The sequence below is a fragment of the Ambystoma mexicanum genome, chromosome 11 (assembly GCF_040938575.1).
Source record: "Ambystoma mexicanum isolate Mex_15411 chromosome 11, UKY_AmexF1_1, whole genome shotgun sequence".
Taxonomy (NCBI): Eukaryota; Metazoa; Chordata; class Amphibia; order Caudata; family Ambystomatidae; genus Ambystoma; species Ambystoma mexicanum.
The window spans coordinates 356,583,532-356,608,814 of NC_090934.1; the positions used below are offsets into that span (position 1 = coordinate 356,583,532).

Below are 25,283 nucleotides of genomic sequence, written 5' to 3' on the forward strand. Positions count from 1 at the left end.
GGAAGACTCTTGCCCAATACTTGAAGAGATTTAGAGAGTACAAAATGAAGGAAGTACGTACTTGGGTGTCATATGTGACTGATTCTCTAAAGAACTTGACTGGCTGGGTTGAAGGCTATAAGATATCCACCTTCGAGTGTATGATATGTCTTGTCATGCTTGAACATATTTTAGCATCTTGTTTCCCTGAGCTTAAGCAGCATTTGGCAAATTCAAAGGAGTTAGATCCTAAGAAACTGGCCATAGCAGCAGATTTGTGGGTGTCACACAGTGTCCCATAAGGCCAAGACTCATCCTGGTAAGCAGGAGAAGGGGAAAAACTTCCTCCCAAAAGAGCCACAAAAAACTGTATGGGTAAGTCACAAGAGAACACACAGGGTAGTGGAGGTTATCCTCCAAAGCAGAACGCTGGTTACAATAAGACTCCTTATGTCCCAAGAACCAGTGGATCTAATGTGGCTGCTGGAGCAAATGGCAATGTGAAGGGGGACCGTAGATGTAAAGTCAACACCTTGGGGGTCCACTCTGCTAATCTAGCCTTCTCCTATGAGGAAGAAGAGATTACAGGGACATCCTTCTCCTCAGACTCCTTCCCCAGTCGGATAGATTCGGAGGTAGTTTTAGTTTCCCTGGGTTCCTAGGCAGGGGTGGACTGGGAGCCAAAAGAGGCCCTGCAAATAATTTTCAAAGTGGCCCCACATTACACAGTTTCAACTAACCCAACCCTTTTCTTTTGGGAAAATGTGGAAATACCATAGAAAAGAGGCCCAGGGTGCAGAGGCCTACTAGGAAATCTCAAGAGTTCCTTATAGGCCAGCCCACCCCTGTTCCTGGGAGCCTAGAGTCTCAGAGGCTTATGCTAGGATTCCTGATAATACCAAGCACTACTTTAAGGATAGTGTGCTGATTAATGGAGTATATACTCCTGCCCTTAGGGACAGTGGGTGCAGTAGAACTGTAGTGGATTCTACCTTGGTAGACCCAGAGGGAGTTGGCAGAGCTCCTGTTATCCACTAGGTTAGCTGATGGCCCACCTCTCAAGTTCCCAGTTATGCCTGTAAATCTTACTATAAATGATAGTGGTCCGGATTCCAGTCAGCATTCGGAGAGATGTCCCAGGAAAGGTCTTGCTGGGGAGTGATCTCAGAGCTTTAGGGCTTGTGGGTGACACAGCAGAGTCCCTGCACAAGGTCACAAACAAGGGCTGTCCTGGCCAAGACTATTGCAAAGCCCAAGTGAAAGGGGAAACCCAAGGCTAAAGGAGTCAAGAAAGACAGAAAAGGGAAAGAAAACATTCCCCCTAACTCACCTACCACTGAGGTGGAGGTAGTTGGTCAAACACCTGAACCTGATGAGGAAGAGGTGTTACATGATGTTTTTATCCCAATGACCATCCTGAACTACAAGGTTCGTTAGTAGGTGGTCCTGACAGGAATTAATTCAGTAGGGGCCAACGTGAGTGCCCATCTCTGAAAGGCCCAAGGAGACAGGAGGTCTGCTCCCAGCCTGGAGGTGAATCTCCTGGGAAGCACCAGAATTATTGGGAAGGTAGGCTCCTCTACAGTGAGCCTACCGAGTCTACAGAAGGTGACCATAGGAGGTCGGTGGTTCCCCTTGCTGTAAGACCCTTCCTCTTGCAGTTGGCACATGAAGTGCCCTTTGCTGGTCACCTTGGCATCAAGAGATCCAAGCAAAGGTTATCCATGCATTTCTACCGGCCCAAGATGGGGGTCCAAGTAGAAAGTCACTGCAGGAGTTGTGCCACCTGCCAGTTATCTGGAAAAAGTGGCACAACAATCCAAGCTCCATTGGTACCACTCCCAGTTGTGGGGGTACCATTTGAGAGGGTAGGGATTGACATTGTTGGTCCCCTTGACAACAAACATCCTCAGGCAATAGGTTTATCCTGGTACTGGTCGACCATGCTACCAGGTATCCTGAGGCCATCCCATTGAAGACTGTGACTGCCGAGTCAGTTGCAAAAGCTTTACTTGGCATACTTACTAGGGCTGGCTTCCCTAAAGAAGCTTTCTGATAGGGGCAGCAACGTTGTCAAAAGTATATGCAGGCCATGTGCAAGGAGTGTGGGGTCACCTATCAATCTTCATCCGCATGCCACCCACAAACCAATGGTCTCGTTGAAAGGTTTAACTGAAGCTTAAAGAGCATGATTGGGGCTCTGGAGGAAAATAGGATTGTCTACTGCCATGCTTACTGTTTGCCTACAGAGAGGTACCTAAGGAGGGTGTTGGCTTCAGCCCCTTTGAACAGCTGTTTGGTTACCCTGCAACGGGACTCTTAGCAATAGTCAATGAGGGATGGGAGATGCCCACTCCCCCCATCACTATCAATGTAGTAGACTATGTGCTGGGGCTCAGAAAGAGGATGGTACTCCTGATGGGTCTGGCCAGTGAGAAACTGAAGGCAGGGCAAGCATTGGTGAAACATTGGTATGACCATAAGTCTGCCCTCATCAATTTCATACCAGGTCAGCAAGTCCTGCTCATGAATCCTATAAGGCCTAGGGCTTTACAGGACAAATGGCCCTTACACATTGGTGGAGTCACTGAGTGAGGTCTACTATTTAGTGGACCTTGGAAGGGCTGGACAAGCTCCAAAAGTGTTCCATGTTAATGTGCTGAAGGCTTTCATCCCAAGAGTTGAAATAGCTGCACTGCTGCTGGCTTCAGATGTTGAGGAAGAAGAGTCGTAACCTCTCCCTGACCTGTTCCAGGGCAGTCCTTCAGATAGCTCCATTGAGGGTGTCAAATTTTCCCCTCCCTTACTTGAGGCAATTTACCCCCCTTGTTCTCACAAACTCCTGGTTTGACACTGTAAAAACTGAAGGGGGGTTGCTGTACTTCTGCTCTCTAAATGGTAGAGGAGAGGCACAGAGGACCGCAGACAAGATTCTCTATTAGGGTAGCTATGGCCGATCAATCAAGGCCTAAGCTCTCATGAGGTGATGCAGGCTGGTTCTTAAGTACAGTGTAGTCCTCAAGCACCCACAAAGGAATGTCTGTTAGTGAAAACAGTTCTTTACATGAGTAGGCTGAAGTTATGTACACAATCACAATAAAACACTTTCAAGTCCATCTAAAATCATGTATATATATATACATATACACAGTTTCTATGTGGTACCACAATTACTCTTTGATTCCATTAAAATGCATAAACTGTAATCCGTTCAAAAATCAATTAATAAAGGGAACCAACAATAGACAAAGGAGGAAAGCAGTGGGTTAGAACAATTGGCAGAATACTGGCCCCTACCACTAGACAGTTCTGTATGAGGATCCCCCCCACCTGGGCAACCTGTTAATAAAGATATATCGTACAAGCCCAGTCCATATATTGTTCACAAGAGTCTTATTTCCTTCTAAATAGTTCTACCACCCCAATGTATCGGGAATAGCAGAGTTCGACATCGGGTTGTCGACGGATCCTTCTTGAGTGGCTCCCTTTTAAGGTAGGAGCCACGGATCGTCGAGATCCCGCGAAGAAATTGTGAACAACTCCATCGAGGCAGCAGCTTCGGTCCTGGCGGTGCTAGTCGCTGATCGGTCATGGACGTCCTGCGCAAATGAGGCGTGCGGGGCACCTCGACGACGATAGTTCGTATACTGCAAAGAGTCTATGAAGAACTTTGGCCCAGCAAGGGCATCGAGTTGTCCGGCGTCTCTGCGGTCTTCGGGTAGCGGGAAACCCACAGTTGGATGCTCCTCAGTGTGTTGGCAGCCTCGACTTTCTCCGGCGGGATAAAGTGGTGGATGGTGCTGGTGAGAACGTCCTTGGCTTCAAAGTGTCTTAATCAGATGGAGCGTTGCGGCTCTGGTTGTCGGGGTAAAGCGGTCCCTGCTTCTGGGCAGCACAGCTTCAACGGGCCTCCAGCAGTTACAGAGAACTGTGAACCCTGGCCGACAACAGTGGATGGAATTTCCGTGTTTCTCTTCGTTTTTCGTCTCCGGTCGGCAGCCTGTCGAGGTTCTGACTTCCAGGGAGCTTTGGCAAAGGTTAGCAGTGCACGATGTTCCCTCGTAGCTCAGGGAGAGGTCTCCTAGCCAGGTCCTCTCTCGGATCAGTCTCGACATCACGGCGGCTTTCAGATTGCGGTGAAGGTAACAGCAGTCAACCATATTCTTCGGGCTCAGCTTTCGAGATCAAGCATCAGTTTTGACTTCAGCTTCAGAACGATTTCTAGCAGTGAGAGGTGCCCAGATTTACTGTTTGGACTCTCTCATTCTTCTGGGTCAGACTCAGGCAACCAATCACTCAGAAGGGCATTCAGCAGGCAGCCAACCGGGCTCACTGGGCATTCTGGACATTCTCCTCTCCTCCCTCGCAGACACTCACAACAAAGAATGTGTATTAGGACAAGTACCCAGCCATTTAGCACTCCACACTGCATTCATACCAGTTTCGGCCAGGGCTGTCTCAGTCTTTGCGTCACATACCAGAAACTAGACACCCATAACAAGAAGTGCATATTGGTCATACACCCAGGTCCCACCCCATGGGTGTACCCTCAACATAGTCACTGGAAGGCTCCATCCAGTCTGGCCTGGACTTCCCTACAATCCATATATGGAACTTCTACCCAACAGCCAATCAGGGGGAAGGGACAGAGCCAGAGCTTCCAGGACTTTGAGAAAAACAAGGTAACGGGCAATAGAAATCAAGAGGTCACTGATTCCAATGGCAGGGCCTGGGTATCCCAAAATGGAGGATACTCTGAGCACCTGCCAAATTCAGCATGGAGCTGCCACTAGCCCATACCCTGCTCTGTGGGCCACACACAGGTGCCCAAAAAACATACACTAGAGGTACAGGGTTGTACCCCCACTCATGGGTGCCATAAGGGTATCCCAAGGGTCTGTACACCAAACCAAAAAGAGGAAGAGCTGCACTGACGGGAGTCCCATTTGGACTCCTGTGCAGAAAACAATACAGAACACACATTAAAAAGGACTACAGAACTAGGACAGGGAGGCCCTGTCCCTCCAATGCATTTCCAGCCAGCATCACAGACACCTTGGTGCATACATGACATTAACACAGGAGATGGCGTACCTACTAAAAGTTGGGGATACTGGATCTCAGACAAAGTCAGGTTTTACATTAAGACCGAGGTCAACAAAATGTTGGATCTTGGGGTGATTGAACCCCTCAGTAGTCCTTGGTCCAGCCCTGTGGGTTTGGTTCCAAAGGTAGGCACCTCTGAGCTGAGGTTCTGTGTGGATTATAGGGCTCTGAATGCTGTTACCAAGACTGATGCACACCTCTTGCCTAGAACAGATGAGCTGGTGGATACTTTGGGTGCTTCCAAATACCTCAGCACATTTGACCTCACTGCAGGCTATTGGCAAATAGCACTTGCAGAACATGCCAAGGAGACAACAGCTTTCTCAACACCAGAGGGTCATTACCAGTTCAGAGTAATGCCTTTTGGTTTGAAGAATGCCCCTGCCACTTTCCAGAGGCTTGTGAATCATGTCCTTATTGGGTTGGATGAATTCTGTCTAGCATATCTGGATTCAGTGCCAACTGGGAGAATCATGTGAAATACCTTAGAATTGTGTTGCAGGCTCTTCACAAGGCCCACATGGTCATACAGGCCAGTAAGTGCCAGATTGGACAAGGTTCAGTGGTCTACCTTGGACGTGAAGTAGGTGGAGGGAGGATACAGCCTCTACCCAGTAAAGTACAAGCAGTACAAGACTGGCCTATCCTCACTACTCAAACCCAAGTGAGAACCTTTTTAGGACTCACTGGGTACTACAGAAATTTCATATCAGACTATGGCACCATAACTGCCCCTCTGACTGCTCTCGGAACTCCTAAGAAACCCAACAAGGTAACTTGGGCAATAGCTTAAGACTCCTTGTGCCAGGCCCCTGTTCTCAGGGCCCCTGATTACCAAAGACCTTTGATTGTGCAGATAGATGCCTCTGACACTAGGATAGGAGCTTTACTATCACAAGTAGATGAGAAGGGCAAAGAACACGCTATTGGCTTCATTAGTCGCCAGCTTAAGGACAGAGAGCTCAAATTGACCACAGTAGAGAAAGAATGTTTTCTGTTGTGTGGGCCCTAAGGAACCTGAGGCCCTACCTCTATGGGACCCATTTCATGGTGCAAACTGACCATAAGCTCCTAAAGTTGCTAATGAACATGAAGGGAGAGAATCCAAAGTTACTCAGGGGGTCCATAAGCCTTCAAGGCTTCGACTTCACTATTGAGCATAGGCCAGGTGTCCAACATACCAATGCTGATGGGTTGTCCAGAATGTTTAACCGACCTGAACATGACTCATCCAGGGATGGATTAATTCCCCCATGTCCGTGGTCTGGGAGGGGTGACTGTTAGGAAAGAGTTCCATTTCTTGTGTAATTTTCCCTCCAGTTGTGTAGCCCCCAACTTTTTCCTGATGTTAAACCCCTTAGTCGGACTTTGACAGAGGAGCACAGCCTTCTGCTGCACTCCCCTGGGCTTTTCGTTCACTTTGTTATGGGGAAACTGACATGTCCTTAAAGGCAGTGGTACTGGGAGACTTTGTTTCCCTTAGTCCTTGTCTATGTTGCAACTTTTATGCAACATGTTGCTAGTGCACAATGTACCTTACAATACAGTGCACTTGGGTCTTCCTGTCATTTCTAAAGGCTGTAGATACTCTCGAAGGTTTTTTAGTAGAGGTGCAGATGTGCCTTGGACAGGGCTGGTGGCAGCTTATCTTTTCACGTATTTTTAACCCTTTCCTGCTGGATCCATCTGCACCTGGTCGTTCTAGAAGGTCTGCGAAGACGCTTCGACCCATTGGAATAGTATTATCGGCACCTTCACCAAACCCTGCAAGTAATCCTTCTCGGAATGGTCCCTGGGCCAACCAGTGGGCGGACCAGCTTGCGCAGGACCTTTGCTCTGATACCGCCGCCGTTTCGAGGAGGCCCTTGAAACTTAGTACATCGCGAAGCTCTGTGTTCACGGCACTCACACTAAATTTCGTACACTTGGCTTTCCCAGGTCTGGAGTAAAGAGAGAGTGCCCGAACCAGAGTGCACACGGTTACCATGTCGGCCAGCCGTGGTGACTAACTTTGCAAACTCATTGCAGCTGTGCTCCTCTGTGCCCTGAAGCCGCTACAACGGAAGTGGCCTGATCCATCCCCCAGGAGTGCCGAAATCACCACTATCATGTTTGGGAATCAAGGCTATATCTTCGTCGCTTTAAGCCGCAGAGCCGCGATACTGCCACATTTGAACCTGCAACCGAAGTGGACTCGACTGCTGATGTTTGGTCCGGAGTGCGCCAGGGGTCAGTGAGTAATTGCAACCCTAGCCGGTGGTCCCTAGCGCAACCATCAATTTTTACGCATGAGTGGCTCCTGAGGGCCCCTCTCCTTTCCACTGCTCGTGCGAACTATTCTTAAGTCTTGGAACCTGCTCTGCCCTGTTGTGGAGTTCCTCCACGAATAGTGGGAACTTATTCTGCATCACCCCACCCACCTTCCTGAGCTGCTACAGACCCTTCAAGAGACCCAGTTTTGCCCATTTGCTTTACTCCTCTGCATCAGCATTGAAAGTACATTTGAGCAATAGGCTCCCGTCTTCTTGGGGACTGGACTGCCTTTCAGTTAGGATTGTGTTTGTTACAGAACTGCCTAAAGACTCTTTGCACTACCTGCTTCCTCCCTTTTCTAGGCTGTGGACCAATTTCGTGCATTAACCCTTTAGGCCCCTTTGGTCTTATATATATTTATTTTAGTAGGATTGTGTTGGTTTAGAAGTGTTACTGTTAATAACTATTGTGTTGAAACTCAAAGGCCTTGAAATAAATGTATTTGTATTTTTAATATATCTACACCTGACTGGGAGCGATTTGTAAGTGTCCTTTACTCTGTGTGCTCATTGAGGTCTTTCAGTCACCCTCACCTCTCCTGAGACCTAGACTTGACCACCGCCAATGCTACCTTGATTGGTTTGGCTTGTCTAGAAGGTTACCCTCTTCCAGGAAACTAGGCTGGCCTTCTGAACTTCTGCCCACCACCTGTTTACATGGCCGCTCATTTTATGTGTGTTCTGAATTAAGCAAGCTTTATGTGCATTCTTATGCGTCTTGTGTTTCAGCATAGAAGAGGGAGAGAGTATGAGTTTTCTAACCTAGTCGATGCAAGCATCTTTTGTCTAAATGTAATTTGACCTAGTGTTCATGTATCTTCGTGTTTGATGTGTATGTGCTTTGTCTTATGCACCTACATGTGCTGGCTTCAGCCGTGACGTCATTTGTCTCTTTCACGATTACAGCTCATCCAGTTGCTCCATCGCCTGCAGGTTTATTGCCTCAGTGACATCATCTGTTTAGATTCTGTAGCGCTGTTTCAGGGAGTAATCTCTCTCGCATTGGCAGTGCAATGGTGCAGATGGGGTAGATGCCATGAGCAATGTGAACCGTTCATGTCTGTAACGTCGAAATGGGGGAAGGGCAGACGCAATGATAGACCCTGACCACTACAATAACCAGAATCCCTTGAGACTGAAATTGAAAAAGTAATTAGCAACACCTGAAAAGGAACACAGCTAACACAGCCTCCCTGAAGAGAGTTTGAGACTTGAAAGTACTTGGAGGAGTAGAACTATTGTGCATTTGAACTGCAGCAGTTGGGATTTAACCCTAGTAATTTTTGAACATTGTTGGGACTATTTGCATCTGGGATTCAACCCTGTTATTTCTCACATGGGATTAAATGACTGGGAACTAGAGAGCGCCTGACCTTCTTTTTCTACTGAATATATTATTGGCTTTCATATTATGGAAGGGTTAACCCTCGAGTTAGAGGGTAAGACCTATCAATTTGGGGTGAGCACATTGACGTGTATTCCTGTCCTTGTAGGAAAAATGAAAATGCCCCCAGTGAAGGTTCCTGTAGCCACAAAACAAATCTCTGTGAAAAAATATCAGATTCCTGGGCGGTAGGAGATTTCAGATACCATCAAAGGATACGTTGAAGCAGGCGCTTAACAACTTGTAACAATCCAATTTGGCCAGTTAAAAATCCATATGGAAGCTACACGATGACTGTGGACTATCGAGAGTTGAACAAGTATACTCCTCCGATAGTCCCCGCAGTTCGAGATGCAGTCACTTTGATTTGAAAATGAGCAAAAGTTTGAGGGCACATGGTATGCAGTGATTGATTTGGCAAATGCATTCTTTACCATACCAATTGTGGAGGATTGTCGAGAGCAGTTTGCATTTTCATGGAACGGGAGGCAGCATACATTTCAACAACTGGCCATGGGATACATGCATAGTCCTACCATCTGTCACAGGCTGGTGGCAGAACATTTAGATAAGATTCCATGCAAACCTGACATGCAAATTTTGCACTACGTTGATGACATCCTGATACAAGGTAAAGATGAGCAAAATGTGCAGATGGACCTAGAACTCATTACTGAAGGACTGAGAAATTAGGGATGGGAAATCAAAGAAGTGAAAACCCAAGGCCCGGCAGAGACAGTGATTCTTCTGGGAATTCAGTGGGACAATGGGCACTGAGAGATGGTGCCCTAGGCTAAACATAAGGTTTGTGAGTTCTCTACACCCCTGTATGAGAAACAAGCCCAACAGTTCATAGGCTTGTTTGGGTTTTGGCGACCGCATACACCACATTTGGGGCAGATTTTAGCACCGCAAAGTGACTCGGAAAAAGTTTAATTTTGAGTGGGGCGAGGAACCAGAAAAAGCATTCCAATTAGCAAAGGATACCATACAAAGAGTATTGGATTATGGCCATTAGGGCCAGGGGAGGTGGAACTAAATATGTCAGTGCAAGAAAATTATGCAACCTGGAGTTTGTGGCAAAAACAGGACTGGAAGCGTGTTCCGTTGGGATTTTGGAGTTGTAAGTTACCCTGGAGGTGCTCATGATTAATGGATTGGGATAACAGACATAGCATCTCTCTCCTCGAACCTCTCTCCCGACACGGGTTATGTGCGGGTACCACATGTTATTGGGGACGTGGGCCGAATTAGTCATGTAGGCATTTACATGTTCGAAGTTGTTGGTGACACTTTGTTTAAGCCGCACCAGTAAGGGATGGGGTCATTACTTCATTTAGTAAGGGGACAGATGTCACATTGGCATATACTTGTTCAGGTGCATAATACAATCCTACTTTTCATAATGCTATACAATAAAGAGGTAGAGACAACAGAATGCAAAAAATGTGACCTCAATTGCTTTAGTAGTACAGTTCATGTGTCTCAGGTGTGCACGTCAAATTCTTTCTCTACGCTACAACTCTGTTTAGCAAAATCTACAGCATTGTGTATGATTATCTTCTTACAATTTCACACTTATTTTCTGAATACTAAAACTTCTACAAGAACTGGATCAAAATCGCTAGCAAAATGCGCTCAAAATATAAATTGAGTTTTGGGATTGCTAAGCAAGACAGCAATGGGCACCTTGTTCTTTTTTTAATACTTGGTAACTGGTTTCAAGATATGTTATGTTTAAGGCTTTTTATACCGTGCATTATCGCTACCTGGGTGGTCCCTTAGCACTCTGAAGGATCTGTAAAGCAAGAGGATAGTAGGACTGAGCAATAGAAAAGAGCAAGAGAGCTCTGATGTGCTGTTTTGGCAGCTTCATTTCGGTTTACACTGTTCGCTGAGCTTGGGTGTGTTTCGTTTGGTAGCTGTCATGTGCTGTTGTGCTAGGCTATGTGTGGTTTGTGTTGTTGCAGTATAGTGAAGTCTGGGTGGTTTGTTCTGCTTTAGAGATATTGTGTTTATTTCAGAGTTTGAGAGGTGTATGCAAAGGGTTGATTTTATTTAGTAGCATCACCATCTAGATGTGACACATGCTGATCTCCACAGTTCCATGTGGATGTTACGCATGCTAATCCTTACAATTCTATCTTGATGCGACGCTTGCTAATCTTCTCAATACTGTCTAGATATAACGCAAGGCTCAAAGGTGAAGATTTGTCAAAGTTTCTGGAAGGCCATCTTGGGCCTACTTCGTGCCCTCCAACCATGACGGAAGGACCCTCTTCAGGCCTTGCACCAAATGCGGGCAACAGAATGTATTTGTGTAGGAGAAACATCTACAATGTCTTCACTGCCTGCACCCGGACCACAACGAGGATGGATGTGAGATATGCCTGGACGTCTTGAAGACAAAGACAGACAGGCATAGCACGCTGGCGGCATGGCTCAATTGGAGCAAGGCCTCTGCACAGTGCTCCAAGCAGGGTCATGCCTCGCCCAGGACTGGCCAGTCCAAAGAGCAGTCTCCTACTGGGAAGAGATCAATGTCCCCATCCGTGGGGGTCCAAGATAAGGCCAAGAACCGCAAGTCTGATTCCTCCAGGTTCGCTGCTGATGCAGGTCCCAGGTTGTATAGGCCATGATCACCATCGCTGTCTGCCTCCATCGCCATCCTGCCACGGAGCTCCTCCTCAAAAAGGAAGTGTCCAACCCGGCCAAGTTATGGGAGAAATCAGAAAAGCCTAGGCCAGAGGAAGAGAAGGCCACACAGCCCAAGCAGGCTCAACCGGCACACCCAATGTCCTCGTTGACCACTTCGACACCTGCTGTGACGGCAGCGGTAGTTGCTGATGGAACAAGAGTGGCTCCTTCGGCACAAAGGGTATTCTTGCCTCCAAGGTGTGCACGGCTGCCGAAGCAGCAACGAAGGCTGCAAGCACACCTGGGTGGGAGTGGGGGGGTGGGCTTGCGGGAAGACACTAGTCCAGGTCCCGGTTCAAAACCCTTAAAGCAGCCCTCCAAGGTTTGCGTTCAAACAATGGACCTCTCGTCCCCAGATGACGACGACCAAGAGTGCGTTCATGCGGTCCACAAGGACAACAGTGGTGCAGGGCCTAGCGCTCAATCATTCCCTCTGCATCGAAGGGACATATCAATGGACATCCTGTTGACTCTTCACACCCTAGTGACAGAGATCCTGCAGAAGATGCCCCAGCACTGACACCTGTGGTGCCGTAGGCCCCTGATCAGCCTCTGCGTAAGAAGAGAAAGCATCATTCGATGCCTCACCATCAGCCTCCTCCACAACGTCAGACCCAGGCTCCAACAGCATACTGGATACGCACACATACTGGTACAGAGATGGCCACAGAAAACAACGAAGATGAGGATTTTGTCCAGCAGACAATGAATTGCTGCACCTGGAAGCCCCTCATAGTCTCTCCACCAGACGAGGTGGGATCATTCCACTCGATCTCCAGGGCCTCCGGGCTGTTACAGCTGCTGCCTGAGGAAACCAAGAAAGAGGGCTTCTTGTATCGGCGGCAAGAGTCCAAGTGGAAGACTATCATGGCAGTACCCTTTCTGGACGACATTTGGGAGGAAGGTCTTGAACTCATGCACGACTCCAACTTAATGAGACAGGTTGGAGAAGCAATATACGGTGCCAGACTTGCTGCCCAAGTGCTTGAGGTCACAACTGTTGCCGGACTCGGTAGTGTCTACCTGCTGCAAGGAAACCTTCGACTAACCCAGCTTCATCATCTCTTCCCTCAGACAACAAGGGCAAGAAAATGGACACCATGGTTAAGTCATTTACAAGGTGGCATCCATGATAAAGGCGACTAATGCTCCGGCTATCTTGGCCTGATACGACAGGGAACTTTGGTACAAGCTGGGCCCGATCAAGGAATTCCTCCCAGATGACAAGAAATGTGAGGCACCCAACCTCTTTTTCAGGAAGGTGAGGTGGCGTTGGACCATGCCATTATGGTGGCAGTGGACATCGCCGGCATGGGTTTCTAGCAGATGGGGAAACTTTGCCGGCGCCCAAGCAAACCTGTACCAGCGAAGATGTCGGGCCCCCACTCGTGCACCCCGGTAGGAGGCCGGGTGACGAGGTTCGTCAGCGAGTGGAAGGTGATCGCCACGGACAGATGGGTGCTGGACACTCTAGCCCAGGGACACTCCTTGGAGCTCCAACGCAGGTGCCCACGTATTTCACTGGTTCCCCGTCCGGAGCTTCACATCCCTCTGCTCCTGGAAGAAGTGCGATGTTATGGAAAGTGGCGATAGAGCTCATTCCCCAACGGCTCCAGAGTCTATTCCAGATATTTTCTGGTAAGAAAGATGACAGGGATTGGAGACCCATCGTGGACCTACGCCATCTGAACAAGTTACCTGAAGTCCCTAAAATTCAGTCTGGTCATGTTGCAGCACATGCTTGGCCAACTGGAGAAAGGTGATTTCTTGATGTCGTTAGACCCAGAAGACACGTACTTTCATGTCCCTATCCACAGGAAACATTGACTGTTCACGTGGTTCGTGGTGCAAGGCGAACACTACCAGTTTAAGGCCCTACCATTCAGATTGAAATCGGCCCCAAGAGTGTTTACAAAATGCCTGGCCCCGGTGGCAACCCATCTGCAGGGCATACCCATATACGCGTACCTTGACAACTGGCTGGTACATGCCCGCTCTCGCGAACTGGCTGATAAGCACACAAAGGAGACTGTCTGACCACTGATGGAGCTGGGATTCTCCGTAAACTATTTGAAGTCCCGCTTAAATCCATATCAGAATGCAATGTTCCTCAGCACCAGACTCAGCATGGGGGCTTGCCTGGCATCCCCTTTGGAGGAGAGGCTAGCAGCCATTTAAGGGAAGGTGCACAGGCTGTCATAAGCGAAGACGGCCACGGTGTGGGCCATCATATCGTTGCTGGGCATAATGTCCTGCATCTACCTCGTCCATCTCCGCAGGTTGCAGATGCAACCCCTACAGGAATTCTTGGATTCATGTTGGATACAAGTGTCTAGGAGGTCCCTCTCAATGAGGCGTTTCTGGCGGCGATAGAGTGGTGGGGGTGCGCTCCCACATCGCCCAGGAGACGGGATTTTAAACCCTGCCATACCAGGAGACGGTCACCACAGATGCCTACACACCGGAGGCCTGTGGCTTCCAGAGGAGAAGGATCTGCACATCAACATCCTAGAGGTACGGGCAGTGTTCTAGGCCCTCAAGTCTTTCCTACCGTCTCTGAAGGGCAAGGTGATGAGGATCTTTACAGACAACACCCCCACCATGTTCTACATCAGAAATCAAGGGGGCACTTGATCCCCAGAGCTCTCCAAGGAAGCTCAGGACTTGTGGCACTGGGCCATCAGACAGGGGCTGTCCCTCGCCACTACACCTGGCAGGCATCAAGCAAACCATTGCAGACTCCCTCAGCAGAGAACTGCACTCCTACCACTGGGAACTTCTTCCAGATCAGGTGGACCACTTGTTCGTCAAATAGGACAGACCCCCAATCAATATTTTTGACACAGTGGCGAACTCCAAATGCCAGAGATTTGCCAGCAGATTCCACCAACCGAGGAGCTTGGGGGGGGGGGAGGGGGTTAGAGGAGGGGATTTGTTCTTTCTTGTGGGAAGGTCTGTTTCTGTACACCCCCCCCCCCCAATTTCCTCTCCTGCTACACGTCCACGACACACTCAGTGTTGATGCAAAATGATACTCGTCGTCCCGGCAAGGCTGAGGCAGATTTGGAATCTGGATCTCTTCAGCCTGTCAGCGTCACCTCTAGTCAAGTTGCTGGTAGTCGTGGATCTGTTTACCAGAGAGGGAGTCGCAATCCTTCATCACGACCCAGGATTGCTGAGCCTGAGTGCATGGCTCCTGCAGCCTTCCATACTTGTTGTCCTTGGCAAAAGCTGGACTGGCTCAGGCATCCACCTAGATAGACCTGGTGGCCATCTCGCGCTACACCCAGATCCCCAGGTAGATCCTTGCTGTGGTCCCACAGACTCGTCAAGGAGTTCCTCAAGGGTCTTTTCTGATCTTTCCCGCCAGTGAACGCTTCTGCCCCAGCATGGGAACTCAGCATACGTGGTCCTGACATGGCTAATGGGGGTACCTTTTAAACCTATGCATCAAGCTACACTCAAGCCACACTCAAGCTTCACTCATGGAAAACGGCTTTCCTTGTGGCCATCACCTCTGCCAGACGTGTGGGTGAGATCCCGGCCCTATCCTGCAAGCAACCGTAACGGACTTTCCACAAATCGAGGGTGGTACTGCATACACACCCCTCTTTCATGCTGAAGGTTTCTTCTGAGTTCCACCTCAATGAACCCTTGGTGTTGCTTGTTTTCTTCCCAAAACCTTCATCGCCGGTGGACAGGGCCTTGCATTCGCTGGACATTGCTTGTGCCTTGAAGTTCTATGTAACATGCACAAGGAGTTTTCTGAAAACTTCGCAATTTTTTGTGAACTTTGGTCCTGTGAACCATGGGAAGGCCTTATCCGAGGCTTCTATTTCAACATGGCTCTCCGGCTGCATCATGCACTGTTATTGGCTGGCGAACCGGCCTCTGGCAGGCCGTACGAGGGCCCATTCCACCAGAGCGATCGCTGTGACAACGGTGTTCCTTTCTGGCGTGGCCCTGCTTGACATCTGTCGGGCTGCAATGTGGAGGGCCACACATACCTTCCTGAAGTTCTAATGCGTTGAAAGGAATTCCAGGGAGGACGCAAGAGTCGGCCAGGCAGTGTTACGCAACTTGTTCGCTTGAGGGGAGTCTGTTCCATGGGTAAGTGTTAATTGCTTTTGTTGAGCTTTGCCACTTCCTGTGGTTGTGTAATGTGTACTGCTGTGTATTTGTTGTTCATGAGCATGTGAATCCATGCTGGAGAAGGTTGAAGTTACTTACCTGTAACTATTGTTCTCCAGCATGGGTCTGGCAAGGATTCACATGCGAACCCTCCCTCTGGCCCCTCTGCGGCTCTTCTTGGTCATACTGCCAGTTTGTGCTTCCCAAATCTGAAGATGGCTGCCAGAGGCAGGGTTTAGGGAGTGGACTGTCATTGGATGGGGGTGGTATGACCCAGAGGACAGTGATTGGTTTAGAGGAGAAATACAGGTTTTTTTTTAAGGTAAATTAAATTGGATTGATTTCAAGCGAACATTGAAAGGTACAAATCAACTGGAAGGTGGATGCCCTCTGTAAATGCTTCCAACCCTGGATCTTTCGTTTGTTCTTATTCCTCCCTCCCCACACCATCCCTCCCAAGCCCACCTACCAGTGTTCCAGCAAACATCTCAATTTATATGTGAATTTTCAGGCACAAAACGAGCAACTCAAACGTATATTGGTCGAGCGTACTTGTTCCAGAACTCAGATTATTTTCTGTGGCTGCTCCTTTCTCTACGGGGCCAGGCCGGAATGTCATGGTGAAATCATTTTATTTTTACTGAGGATTCCCAGCCAGACGACTGGGAATATTCATGAGCTTGTGAATCTATGCCAGACCCATGCTGGGGAACAATTGTTAAAGGTAAGTAACTTAAACCATATTCTATTTTTTTATGTAGCAATGAATTAAGCATCACTCAATATATTCTTCTTTTTACTCACTAAAGTTGATTCATTGTAGTTGAGATTGTTCGTAAGTTCTCAAAGTTTGATCAGTAAATCAAACTATACCTGGACAGAAAAGCATAAAAACAGAGAATTGATGGTGTAAAGGCATCATGAAGTAAGACGCATATAACAGGTTCAAAACAAAACAAAATGGTTTGCCGTGACCTGAGCCTCAGATACTGAGGAGACCTGGGTGTGACCTTACAACCTCTAATGTCCAAACACAGAAAGGTCTGGTCCCAGTGCCACACCTACATCTCCTCTATTTCCGCCAATGATGTGGATGGGTCGTCTGGGTTTTCTTCCACCAACAACTCCACCTGACCTATACATTAATTGCTATTTACTTGTATGCTTTCTGTGTGATCAGATGCAATGTCTATTCCACAAGATTGTTGTTACTGTGCAACAAATGTTTGCATTCATGCTGATATAATGCGGCTCCATGCTCGCTCCTCTGTTGTAATGTCAAGTGCTTTAAATAAAGTGTTAAAATAAAACAAAAACAATGGTTTATTAAAACAAAGGTCAGGATGGGAGAAGACCTATGTTGCTCTATGCTAAGGTGGGCTTTCCCTAGCCGAACGTAACTAAGGAAAGTCTGAGTGAAAGAGTTCAAATTAAGTCTGTCTGTGTCCAAAACCTATCCTTTACCTCACAACTAAAGCTAAACAGTGTGTAGGGATGTCAATAATCAAAGAAATGGTGTTCATCAAAAAGTCTGAGCTTCTTCCGGCTCTTAGACTCCTTTTCAGCTCCTCTTCCCGAAGTTCAAGAACGTTCAACAAAAGTCTCAAGATTACCTTTCTCCAGGTCAAGGCTTTAGAGCTCCGCACAATCCTCAGGGTGCCCTTCCCCAAAACTTCAATGCAACAGCTGATATTTGGTTCAGTGTTCAGTCTTTCAAATTTCAACACAAATCCAGGCCAACTTGACGTGCCTTCTAGTTTGCATCACCAGTTTACTTGCAGTGTTCATTACAATGTCTTTGGCTTTCACAATTCAGGGCTCGCTGGTCTAGGCGCAGTTGTCTGACCACACGGTCCACCCATCACCAGTTGCACAACCAGGATCCCTAGGCTCTTTAGCCCACACAGGTTCTACTGTCTTTACCCCTGTGTCCAAATTCACCTCCACTTGGTTTCTCTTTGTCAGCCTCTTGGCTTTGCCAATATGTGTTACACGCTTCTTGCCAGACTTTGGTCTTGCAGCATTGTATCCACTCATAAGAAACTCCTTTGAGGTGGTCTCATGTATTCCCCACCTTTCTGTCGCACTCTCTCACATTTGCACTCTTTTCTGTAGGTTGCTTTAAAAAGGGCACTTTACCTTTTAGCTTTCATCAACTATTGGCTTTGCCCATAATGTTTCACTCAATTCAATATTCACTGTGTGCAGTTTTGCTTTGTTTCAAGGTTTCATTCCGTTCTGTGTTTAATATGCATCATTTAACTCTTCTTCGTGTTTTCATTCATTTCGTAAATTCAATATACGTAGTTTAACTTTCAAGTTTTCATTCAATTTGGAAGTCAATCTGAGTCATACAGCACTTTAGTATACATGTGCATCCCCTAGAAATGTCCCAGTCTGGAGTGACATCTGTTTTCACTCACCGGTCCTTGGCGTTCCTCCTCTTGGCAGCTAAATGGCTACTGTTCTGCTTCCTAGGCGAGCAGGCTGGTCTCCGTGAGCCTGCTCGCATTCCGGGTATTTTAGAGCCCACGCTGACAGCTCTGCCCTTCTCCACGGACAGCGCCCTCTCTCTCTCCTTCCTTGCTTGCAGCCTCAGCTGCTTCATTGGTGTAACGGAGGCTCCCCCACCTGTGGCAGCCTAACGGTTCGACTTGCCTTGGGTTTCACAGGTTGCTTGGGACATCTGCCGGTGTCCTGGATCCCTCTCGCGTCCCACCATGACTGCCTCCTCGCGACCTGCGTCCCCTGCTGGACTCTCCCATACTGTCCTCCCTGTTGTTCTCTCTGCTGTTTCACTCGTCTCCCTTTATACACCTGCAATGACTTAACAGGTTGCAGGTGTGGATTCCAAATTGGGCTTGCCTGACCATAGTTAAAGGGACATGCCTGACTTTCCAAGTACTCTGCAGGCATCTTCTTCGTCCCCATACCAGAGTGGTGAATTGAAGTTCTAGTGTTAATTACTCTTAGTCGCCTCTTCCTCGTACCAGTACTTTCAGAGGTCATATGAGGGGAGGTTTTACAGTAGCCTAAAAAAGGCCTGGAGAGGGTGGTTATCGAAAGGGAAAGGGGATACCATGACTTGCCCGTGGGCACCCCACTCCCAACCATCAAGGACCTTCCACCCAGGTGATTCAAACTCGCTTCTCTGCCCCCAGGGTCAGGATCCAAAAGCGATGGCCTTTCCCTGGCCACCTGAGCAGAGGCTCCAGGGGGAGTAGGAGTGAGAATACCCTCTGGTTTCTCACAATGGATACATTCTTAACACTATATTAATAATTAATTGAATACCTGTATTAACTATTTACTTTAAACTAAATTTGAACTGTGTTATATATTTTTTAATGTCTTCCGCTTTCTATGATTTAAATTTCATTTAGAAAAGCCCGGAAGGAGCACTTTCCATTTCGCTCTTATAATAGGCACAAGTAGTGAGAATAGAAAGTTGTTGGCCAAAGTGTTTTATTTTATAAAATAGTTTTCTATTGTTGCAATGTGAATATAAAAATCTTAGTTGTTAGCCACGGAAACCACTATCACGCAGAGGGCATTTGTGATTACTATGTACAAACAACATTTTTGAAAGTATATTTTTGTTTGCTTTATATCACTAAATAAATGATATACACAATAAACAAAAGCACTTTAATTCCTGGCTATAAATTGTAAAGTTTCTTAGTTTCTTAATTTGAACCCACACTTCATGTTATAGATAATGTATGTGTTTTTCTAATAAAATCAATGCTTTAAATAATCCATAAGAAAATCTATGCAAAAAAGGTGCAACAACTCATATGTCCACCCCCCCCCCCCCCCCCCCGAGAATGAGTCTAGTTTAGAACACATCGGTTTTGTATTGTAGAAAAATATTGAGTGGTTTGCTATACTGGCAATTATGTATATTCGGTGCTAGGTGTTCATGATGGTGTCTCTATTAAGGAACATTCTGCTTTCATTATGTTCTATAAAGGTTTCTAATAAAACATAAATGAGCAAAATATGAGTGTATGGACCTAGGGCCATTTTTAGTAAGGTAGGACACTAGTTTGAAGTTTAGTTTTAAACTGTTGTCCATGTCTGTTTAAAGACTGACAGTTTCTTAAAGCTGTGTGAAATAAACAGGCTGGAGGAAAGCATTTGGCTGTCTGGATTGTGTTTTTCCAAAGATGGGTGCAACGGATAACTATTTAAAGGAATCCAAAAAATATGACAATTTCTGCACTGTAAATGTATTTTATCTCAAATTCCAAATTCATTTTAATAGGACTATCCAACATATACGATCCTTGGGCAAAGTCAGTATGAACAGTGTTACCCAGGCTCTTGCTTCAGCACTACCACGCCATCGCACACCATCACAGAAAGTAATACGTTACCAACAGCGTCATTTCAGACTGGAAAAACAAATGTTGGTATGCCCATCATGAGAACGTCAAGACTACCCTCAGGTAAACAAAGCAGTGATTTTCATTTGTTTGTTTTTATTTTTTTATATACTATTCATGTTGACAAAAAGGTTACCAAACCCCTTTTTGCCAAACAAGTAGGTCCAGGAAGTCATCTTTTTCTTAAAAACCTATTTATAGATGTATAGATTAGAGTTACTATAGTGCAGCGTAGAACTTGTGTTTTTATGGATAAGTCCTCTTATGGATACGATTCACTGCTGTGCATTATATCTTAGAAAGTTGTTTTGCTATATCAAATATCTTCATGAGTGTTTCACTAGAGTACATGTCTTCACTTAATTATAAGTCTTTTGAATTATTACCTGATTGTGTCCCAAGGTATCTTTGAGATGATTATATTCTTTTTAATATGTGTGATGTTTGTATATACAAAGCCCGTCAGGCTACAAGTATATTAACATAAAATGAAATTGTTAATGAATGTTTGCAAATGCTAGATGATGCCTTGGTCTCAGACAGGATTCATTATTGTTGATATGCAGGGCTGTGTTTGTTGGAGTATGTCTGATGAACTTTGGCTTTTGATATATGATGTGACAAACTGGATCGTTTCTTACATTTTTTTGAGCAAGTTATTTCACTTTTTAATGCATTTTTTTTTATTCATTAGTATTTGAATTTTTGTATCTAATTGCAGACCTCTATTTTTAGGGCTGACTTTGGACTGCATGTTCACTAATAGCACTGCAGTGGTTAACATTTTTTAATATGCATTTTGATATCTCACAAAATAGGCCGCTGACCTTTGAGTCCCAGTGCCCAGATCATCAACATTCAAAAAGATCTATATTAAGGGATATTGGCCAACTATTGATATATTTTATTTATATTGCGCTCAATACACAAGTGTTTCAGAACGTGACCAAGCAAAGGGAGGGGGAACGAGGGAGAATAAAAACAATCTTACTAGCCCCAGTGACATTAAGAACGGGCAAGAGCATGGAAAAGGGGGGAAAGTGCAAGGAAGGGGGAGGAGTGGAGAGTGTGGTACAAAGAGAACAATATAAAAAATAAGTGCAATAAGCAGATAGCTTGTCAGGGTAAATTTGAGAAGTGCAGAAGAGAAATGGGGGATTGTATGGGGTGGCTCAGGAGGGTGAGCAGGTACCTGGGCCCAAGGGGGACAGAGTGGCCAGGAGCATGGTGCTGAGAGAGAACAGAAAAGAACAGATCAGCAGGGGATGGGAGGGCCAAAGGCCTAATCAAAGAGGAAGGTCTTGGGGTGCTTCTGGAACGGGAGATGGTTCTCTTCAAGTTTCAAGGTGGCCGGGAGGCTGTTCCAAAGGGAGGCCCCCGCCGAGGACAGAGATCTACCCCCAGCTTGTTTCTTTGAAAAACGACTGACCCTGAGGGAGTTAGAAGTAGAGGAGTGAAGGGCTCGAGAGGGGAGGTATTAACAGAGGGATAGTTGAATGTATTTTGGACCTAGGCCCCAGAAAACCTTGTGGACAATACAGAGGGTTTTACATTTAATCCTTGTGTCCACTGGGAGCCAATGAAGGGATTTCAGTGTTGGAGAGATACTATCCCAGGGCTTGAGGCCAAGGACAAATCCTGCGGTCCTGTTCTGAATTAGTTGTAAAGGGCAGAGAGTGGAGGCAGGTAGATTTAGAAAGAGGATGTTGCAATAATTCAACCTAGAGAGAACCAGAGCTTGGGAGACAGTGAGTTTCTGGGGGAAGGAGAGGAAAGGTAGAGTACCTCTAGGGAGGTGCAGTAGGAAGCTTTTAGAGACATCAGAGATGTGTGCGGAGAAGGAAAGTGTGGAGGTAGGGGTAGGAGGAGGGCCAAGGGAGGCAGGCCAGAGAGTGAGGGGAAAGGATGGTGAGGGTGTACCGATGAGGAGGTTCTCAGTCTTGTTGGCATTTAGACAAAGATCATTGGCGGCACACCAATTTTGAATGGCGATAAGGCAGTTGGAGATGAGGGAGGGAGAGTAGGTGTCTGAGTGAAGCCTGAAAATGAGTAGGGTGTCATCGGCATAGCACTGGAAGTTTGAGGAGGAAATTGAGATGCAGTAGGCGAGAGTAGCCCAGAGTTCCCTGGCTTACAGCCATTTTGCAAAAAAAACAATATTAATGTCCCCGTTCTTTCACTCCCACGTCGAGTCATCAAAGATCGACATAGGTCCGGAGAACAACCAACCGTCGAGACTGCACAACGGACTTTGGGCCTCCTTTGGTCTCGGCCCTGCAAGTAGGGAGAGTGGGGGGTGGAAACCTACTCAACACTCTTAATTATTTTCCTACATACACTAGCCCACTGCCTTAAGGTGACATATGGAGAGTACTCCATTTAAATTTAGCCCCAAGTGCAACCGCAAGTACCCTTGGATTGACAAACTCGCCACCTGTAATCTCTGCTTCCCGAGGACCACCCCCGAAGCGAACTGCAGAGCGTGCAAGCTTTTTAAAGCAAAAACACTCAAGGCCCGCTCCACTAAGCGTTGGGCTCACCACGCCAGGCAACTCAAGGCCATGGAAGCGGTGGGTGCCTTCAGTGATGGCAGCGACGCCGTCCTTTCGGACGGCGAGGGCACAGGGGCTTTGAAAGACACCCAAGCGCTAGTCCCCGACCTCAGAGGATTGTCCGGCAGGGCAGTTATGGGGAACACACCCGGCGACACGAGCGCTACCCAAACTACTTCTACACCTAAACACACTAAGTCCAGCCGAGACTCGACACGCATGTCGAGTTCTCGGAAAAAAGAGGCACATAGAGAGCGGTCCACGGAATCAGTGTCCTCTGGGCATTCCAGGTCGAGAACGCCACACGACACACGGCAACCGTCCACAGTTGCCAAGAGTGCCTCGCTCCCCAAAGTCACGGAGGTCAGTTCGTCAGAAGACTAATCCGACCTCCACCCCCAAGCCGCACACCAAAAGTCGACTCCGGCAGCCTTTTTTGCATCTGCATCAGAGTCCCGACGTGCACACTCGAAAGATAGACCATACCCCCGAATCTCGACGCCAAGCATCGAAAGATTCAGAAAAGGCCAAACCATCAGGGAAACACTCTTCAACTCTCGAGAAAGGGGACAAATAGCAGAAAGTGTCATCACATTCAAATTCTGCACCCCAGGCCCACAAAATGACAAACGCAGGTCGTCCGATAAAGACAAATCTAAAACCCCTGTCCCAGACACTACACCCAGGCTCATTCCGCCCACTCCTCAGGATATGGGAGGTTGTCATCCCCAGTTGAATGGAGCACTGAGGACATAGACAGGGTGATGTGAAGAATGTCTTCCTTAGCCCATTTTTATGAAAAAAACACACAGCATTTTCTTAGCTATACCCCTGACAATGCTACTCCTTGAGGATTCAAGGACCCTCAGCCTCCTAATAATAGATCTCGGTTTGATACTCCAGCTCAGGGCCTTACTTCAGACCCTTACTACATCCGGCCCTACCAACAGTATCAGGATGACCCAGATATACAAATGCTCGACGACCAACTAGGGGTCGAGCATTATGGAGATGACAAGGACCAGGATGAGGAGGAGGACAACGAGGAAGAAGTCTACAATATGGACTCTCCGGTTCACAAAGAACCACAGGTTACTGACTTACCAATAGATAACCAGCCCCTTCTAAATGAGGTCTTGGCTAAAGCTGCAGAACACTTCCACATAGACATTCAGGGGGCGCAGGAAGAGAGGAACTATGCAGAGGAGCTAGTGGGGGACAAGATGCCCATTGCTCAAGCCATTCCTATTCTCAAGTCAATCCAGCGAAGAATTGATCCTTCACTTCTCACTCCTAATCTCAGTAGGGTTGTAAACCCCAGAATTGAGAAGTTGTTCAGGGCCACCCAGTCAGACCCACTTTACATAAGGGGTCAACTTAAGCCCGACTCATTGGTAATCACAAACACCAGAAAAAGAGCGGGGACACCTCTTGTCTGGGGGAGCCTCAGATGAAGATAGGAGAGCAAGAGAATTTATGGGTTAGGAAGGAAAGTGGCCTCCACTTCCGCTTACCAGGCAAGAATTGCCAATACCACCACTCTGCTGGAAAGCTATAATTGCCACCAGTGGGAGCAGGTAGCTTCTCTCATTGACTCCGCTCCGGAACCACTAGAAGGCCAACTAGCCCAAATTGCGTTGGAAGGTAGAGCGTGTCTGGTTGCATTCTGAAGACGACCTTTGACGCCGCAGATGATGCAAGCTGGCTCATAGCAGAGAGCACTGTCATTAAGAGGCACGCTTGGCTTTGACAGTCGGGGTTTAAACCCGAGACCCAGGCTACCCTTATTGACATGTCGGTGGAACCGATTGTCTTCTTTGGCAAAGCAGTAGAGGACGCACTGAAAACAGCCAAAGACGAGTATGATACTCTGAAGTCCCTGGGACAATTGACAAATAAGCCCACCAATCAAAGAGGGAATAGTAATTTTCGTCGCTCACGTGGCCAAAATTCCCAGAGGGGCTCCAATTAGGCACAGGGTACATCGTGGGGTGTCAACCAACAGACTACCCAAAGTTACAGCAGAGGTAATAAAAGGAGCCGTGGTAGAGGAAGAGGCAGCCCAGGCAGAGGCGGTACGCCTCCTGCAAAACAGTGACGTTCTGCTCAGGGTCCCTTCCCACGCATCCCCAGTAGGGAGGCGCATTTCCAACTTCACCCAAGCATGGGAAGGGATCACATTGGACAGATGGGTGCAGTCCACAGTGTCCGCAGGATACTGCATCGAGCTGCTGGAGCGCCTCCGCAACCACCCTCAATGAGAAAAGATACATTCCCTGGACCACCAAAATATCCTCCTCGAGGAAATCGTCAATCTTCTCGCAAAGGACGCGATAGAACTCGTCCCGGGCAACCAGGTAAACAAGGGTATTTATTCAACTTACTTCCTTGTGCTAAAAAGATTTGACAATGCGCCCAGTATTAGACTTGCGCCAAGCAAACAAGTATGTCAAGCCCCAAAAGTTTCGCATGACTACTCTCCAAGAGGTAATCCCACTCCTAAAAAGAGTGGATTACATGGCAACATTGGACATGAAAGATGCCTATTTTCATATTTCCATGTTCGCAGCGCACAGAAGATTCTTGCGCTTCAAGGTGGACAGTCCGCACTACCAGTTCAAGGTGCTGCCCTTCGGGATAGCCTTGGCTCCAAGGGTATTCACAGAGGTACTGGCGGTGGGTGGAGGCAGCACACCTACGCAGGGAGGCAATCCCAGTGTACCCTTATCTGGAC

At 47.3% G+C, this 25,283-nt stretch overlaps 1 protein-coding gene across 9 annotated transcripts in view; it reads left to right on the forward strand.

Annotated features, from left to right (window-relative positions):
- EYA3 (EYA transcriptional coactivator and phosphatase 3) overlaps window positions 1–25,283 on the forward strand; it is a 2,553,793-nt gene that overhangs the window by 1,149,754 nt on the left and 1,378,756 nt on the right. For all 9 annotated transcript variants that reach the window (XM_069623074.1, XM_069623072.1, XM_069623073.1 and 6 more), the window contains one exon: window positions 19,877–20,060. In XM_069623074.1, coding sequence (XP_069479175.1) covers window positions 19,877–20,060 — 184 coding nt within the window. The remainder of the gene's footprint in view (window positions 1–19,876; window positions 20,061–25,283) is intronic.